The 6,129-nt window shown below is 28.3% G+C and overlaps 1 protein-coding gene across 1 annotated transcript; it reads right to left on the bottom strand.

The window, feature by feature from the left end:
- Positions 1–622: 622 nt before the first annotated feature.
- Positions 623–3,814, bottom strand: LOC137659787 (DNA polymerase delta catalytic subunit-like). Its single transcript, XM_068394587.1, has one exon. It carries the CDS (start codon positions 3,812–3,814, stop codon positions 623–625), a length of 3,192 nt encoding a protein of 1,063 aa, XP_068250688.1.
- Positions 3,815–6,129: the final 2,315 nt, after the last annotated feature.

Below are 6,129 nucleotides of genomic sequence, written 5' to 3'. Positions count from 1 at the left end.
TATATACTTAATTGATTGATTATATAAAATATAAAACTTCCAGAAAGACATTATTTTTTTTATTTATTTACCAGAAGATCCAAATCCTTTATTGCCCCTACAAGATTCTATTTCCCATTTTTCATTTTTGATGTTTTCAACTAAACAGATATCAATTCCCGAAAAAAATTTTATTTGGGCAATTCTATCCCCAATATTTATTTCAAAAGAATTATTTGGATGAGAATTATGCAAGACCACTTTTATAGGTCCATTATAATCCGAATCTATCATTCCCGCAACAACATCTTCATAATTATTCAGAGCTATGCCAGACCTAGATTTAATCTCTCCGTGTATTTTGGAAGGAAATTTCATACATATGCCAGTATCAATGGCAATTCGTTGACCGACAGGAATATTTTCATTTTGAGCACTATATAAGTCATAACAAGCCGCCCCCGTTGATCCTTTAGTAGGACATTTAGCATTGTCTGAAATTAACTTAAAGCTGACTTTTAGAATATTTTCCTCCATTATAATTATTTCTTCTGGGTGTGTAGTAATATGACTATATATATAATACCAAGAGCATTACCATTTATATGAAATATTTTTGGGAAATAATAATAATATTTATAACCTATTGTGGCAAGCCAAAACGATCGATAATTTTTTTTTGACCAAAAAAATCTATTTCTGTCTTTTTACGCATATAAAAAATAGGACAGTCACGATTACTGCATATAATTTCTTTAATTAATGATCCTTGACACCTTTGACATTCAGTCCAAAATTGATTGAATTTTTTTTCGAGTGTAGCTAATTTTTCAATGTGGTGTGTATACAAATCTGTTTCGTGTACTTTACAATTATTACATAAAGCGTTATATTCTACATCATCGGGTACTATTTTTCTTTTTAATAAAGGAATTTTACAATTTATACAAGTTGGATGTATTTGAAAAAATTTACCTAATGGTCCTACTCTACTTATTGGTAAACTCTTTTTTTGTGTATGCTCTCCTATTAATATATAAGATTCGGTTTTATCACCGAGAATAGGTTCAAATATTCTAATAAGTGGCTTACTTAATTGATGTTTTAAATAATAATCATAATCTAATGGAATATTATTTTCTAATACATATATTGGATCTTCAGCCCTTTCATAAATAGGACTTTTTTTAAATCCACATATAATAACGTATGGAATTCTATCGCCAAGTTTTGGAGCACTACCGGCATCTCTTTTTCTTAATTTGATGGCTAGCTCATTGTGAATTTGCTTTCCTTTATATTCTTCTGCTTTTTTTGTTAACTCCTTTGTAATAACTAATTGAGAGATGTCAATCTCATTACAAAGTAATTTTGATATGGTTTGTTTGACAAAATTAAGGGCTTCTATTGGGTTTCTATCAATTAAGATTTTTTTCAGACAAGTATTTATGACCTTAGCCACGAGTGGGCAATTGTCTCTACGAATTGTTTCTAGCCCCTTGCAATCTATTTTATCATAAGTATTAGCATTTGTATAATAAAGACCAGCATATCTTTTTTTATTAATAAGCAAGTAAAGGAAATATATTTTTTCAAAATCAAGATTGATTGGCTTAATAAAAGACTGAGTCACATGATTTGCCGCCTCCTTGCCCAAATTTATGTCCTCTTCTAAAGTTTCAACTCCAAAATTAATCATAACAGAATCGGTATCACCATATATAACTATAGCAATGTTATATTTTTCTTCAATCTTGTTTTTGGTAAGAGAAATCATCGTTCTTCCAAACGCCGTAACACTTTGGGATATATCTAAACACGGCAATTTACCAATTTGTGCGCCCGTAAAACCATAAACAGAATTAGCCAATATTTTATATGCCAGTTGTCTACCATCAAAGACTTTCTTTTTCCATGGATCTTCTTCGTTTTTTAATGCAATTTTCGCCTTCTTACGAGCAATTAAAAAGGATTCTAAAATTTCTGGAATTAATCCCTTGCGCTTATGACATTTTACAAAATAATTATTAGAAGGTGTAATGATATAATCGTCAGTTTTCAGAGCCATTTGATTAATATATCTTTTATCAATAAAGGTTGTATAACACAGATTATGTGCTATCATTATCGATGGATATAATGATACAAAGTCTAAAGTAACGATTGGAACGTTATAATATCCTCTTTTTGGTTCAATAACTGTAGCTCCTTCATATTCAAAACTCTCCTTTTTATCAAACACCGGTAATACTAAATTCTGTTCTTTGGCTTTTCTTAGTATTTGTGAAAAAATTTTAATCTGTTGTCCTCTATTTATAACATATGATAAAGGAATACCCGTTACGCGTGCCATTTCTATATAATTGACTACACACATCAATTTATTCAATAATTTTAAAGGAAGAATAGAATCTTTTAAACAATATTCAGCCAGTCTTTTTCTAGTTTGATCATTACCATTTTGTAATTCAGAAATTATAGAATGATGAACATCTTCTTTTTGTTCGTTAAGAAAATGATAAGATACAGAATTTAAAGTATATGACCGAAGTTTGTGTTCTTTTAGTATTATTGTTAAAAGGTCCATTAAACACCGTCCATCTATGTTAATGATTTTGTTATTTCTTTTTCCTGTTTGTTTGTTTTGGGTTATGGTATCTAATATTGTAGATTTTATTCCTTTTACCCTTCCTAAATGAGCAAATACTGGCAAGTTTAAATGCTTGGCGCGGTTAAGTAAATATGGTAAATCAAAATTATTAATATTATATCCAGTAATGATATCGGGGTCAATAAACAATAGGAATTTTGACCAATTTTCTAACATTTCTTTTTCTTCCTGAAATGAAAAAATTTTAGAGCCCACAATGGGAGCACAACTATTCAAAGTAAAAACAACACTTATGAATGGCTCAGTCTCTCCGTGCCGCGTAACAACATTTCCAATTTGTATGACCGGATCTATTTCGGGTTCTGGAAATATTCCCCGTCTTCCCCCACACTCAATATCAAAAGATAATATTCTGAGTGGGGCAATAGACCCCCATTCTCCTTCGGGTTCATAAATAATTATTTTTTCCCACTCAAAAACGTTAACCTCTAATTGACAAGTAGTATTTTTAAAATTTGTCTCATTATTTTTTATTTCCCACTCACCAATAGGTAACTCGATCCAACAACAACCAGGCATCTGAGCATCTGTCATAAATCTAAGTGTAAAATCAACATTTGATTCGTAAACCCGAAAGTGAGTGGAATGTTTATCTATCACTAACCCATTTTCAAGAATAATCTTAGCTATAGATATTAATTTTGGTAAAGCCACAGTAACTTTAAAAAAACACAATGATGACGATGATTTTTTTTCTTGATATCCATATATACTTTGTTTACACACCCTATCTACACTTAATACGTATTCCTTTAATTTAATTTGATCTTTTGTTTCATTCAAGTAGATTTTTCGATTCAGAGCCCCTTTTATTTGGTCTGAATATGAAACTTGTTTTTGTGAATCTAATAAATTCACAGAAACATATATATAAGGAAAAAATCCAAATACATTACAACAAATAGTATTCCCTATATCATTTAATCCAAATAATCTTATTATGGGTACCTGCTGCTGCTGCTGCTGCTGCATATTATAACCACCACATTCCTTTTTTCTTACCGAATAACCAATATAATAATCAATATCCATCTGCTGAAAACACAATTTATTTGTATTGGGAGTTGATAATGGTGCTGCTGGCCTATTCCATTCTTGGAGGAACCTATTTTTATTATCACCATTTTCAAAAAATTGCCGCAATTTGCTTATTTTACAACTCATTTTGAATTATATCTTATGAAAAACTATTAGACGTAATACCAATTTTATGTAAAGCCGTTTAAAAATAAAAGGCTTATATATATATAAATATCTTTTAAATTACCAGGAAAATAAATTTATATTAAATTTGTAAATTGGGTACCTTTTTTGTTATACTAAAAAATGGCAACATATTATGCATTCCTTTTTAATAAAAAATGTTTACAAGAAGAACAAAACATAGATGATGTTGATAGTATTACCTATTATATGTTAAAACCCAAAGACTTGGCCTCACGGATGACATATAATATAAAAAAACATAGCCACAAATTTGAAAAAATTATTATTTATTGTATAACTGATGTGATAAATTCGAAAGAATACGCTATTTTTCCTGAAGTCGGCTCATCTGGCAATTATTTCATGATGAGTGTTTATGGATTTATTAATATATTTTTAAAAGAAATTTATAAAGAAGATATTTACCAAGACGTAAAAAGTATAATTGGTGTTTTCATCACCACAGAAGAAATTTATGATAAGGGTAAAATACCTCCACTTTATAATGCGGTCAATTTAGACGATGAAAAAGACGAATTAAAAAACGAATTTGAACGTGGATCGTTCGGGTCGTGTTCCGAGATTACAATTTACCAATATTTGTTAAAAAAAACATTCAATAGCGACAGAAGAATTGAATGGTTTGAAAGAGGGGAAAAGGTTGATATTACAAAATAAAGATGATTTTGTTATGCGGGTGGATCACAAAGTTATACCTGATATTAATAATCAAATGTTTGATGAAAAAAAAGTATCCCTTAAAAAATAATCCTTTCGGTAGATATTTCATGATTTTCATGAAAACATAATAAAATATTATCATTGTCGATTTCATTAATATCATCATTCGTACGTGTAAACATTAAATTAGAAAAATTAATACGCCCGAATGATAGCAAAGTATTAAATTGAATATTAATATTATTTATTATTTCATCTATTAAATTTGCGTTAAAACAACATTTTGCATAAGAAATGTTAGAATAAGTATCCGAATTTAGACGACTTAACTCAACTAGCCTCTGCCTGTGTTGTTCGGTTACAGAATATTCAGAATGAAGAGACTTATTGGAAATGATAAAGGACAGGAAAAAAAGCTTCGAATTAGTATTATTTTCTTGTTGTTTTCTAAAAATTTCTAAAAGGGACACAAATAACATATAATCATCTAACCACGTTTTAGGATCTAGAAAAATTATAACAATGAAATTATTAATATAGTTACAATTCAGGTATTTTTCCAAGTTGTATAATTCGTCCTCTAGAAATAATTGTTTATTTTTTTTTTTTTAGAAATGTTTATATATAAACCAAGATTTTCATCTATGTCCTTTAAAATCTTTCTTTTCTTTATTACTTTTTGGTTATTTATTATTAATATCAATGTTTTTTTGTTTTTATAAGAAGGATTATTATTATTTCGGGGTGTGGTATGAAAATAATGATTATATGTTGTAGTGTTGATATCATTGTTGTTATTTTTTGGATAACAATAACAACAAAAGGAAAACATTTTTTTAATATTAAAAAAAAACAAAGTATGATTATTTCTGAAATATTATTGTGGGTTATATTTATAATCTATGTAGGACTTTTCTGTAATTTATTACAAAAACACTTATTTAAAAACCCTTTTGATGAATTATATCCTCCTATTGGTTTTTATTTTGCATCGCCTATATCAAATCAATATTCTTATCATTCATATTATAATGTATCGGTGTTTTCTAGTGAAAATGAATTTACTCTTGATTTCATGATTCATATTATGCCACAAGATTTGTATTTCTTTTAGAATGATAATAAATTAATTTATCATCCCAAAGAAGAAGAGTTATCTGAAATGTGTGATCACGAATTTCGAAAAGCCTTTCTCGTTTTATTAGAAAAAAGGACGATGATTCAACGGATGTCATATATACTCAAAATATATGTCACAGAAAATTAGATTACTTAAAAAATTTATACAAAAATAAAATTTTTTACAAAACATTTGATAAACTACAGAATCCGGAAACGATAATAAATTTAATTTTGAATTTGGTAGACAAGGGAAAAAGTTTCAGAAAAATTCTTAAACATGCCAACAGATAATAACTATTCACGGGAAAAAGAAGCAAAATTGTTAACTGAGATGAAATATTCACCTTCACATGATATGTCAAAAATAATAACCGAAAATGGAGAGACTTTTATGCAATTAGATTCTATGTACGAGTATTATGACTACAACAGTGGAACAAAAAAACAAATTGTTAATTTTGAAAAGGACG

This window comes from Palaemon carinicauda, chromosome 20, assembly GCF_036898095.1.
Source record: "Palaemon carinicauda isolate YSFRI2023 chromosome 20, ASM3689809v2, whole genome shotgun sequence".
Lineage (NCBI taxonomy): Eukaryota > Metazoa > Arthropoda > Malacostraca > Decapoda > Palaemonidae > Palaemon > Palaemon carinicauda.
Note: the sequence above shows the minus strand (reverse complement) of the source record. Positions and strands in the feature narration are given on the sequence as shown.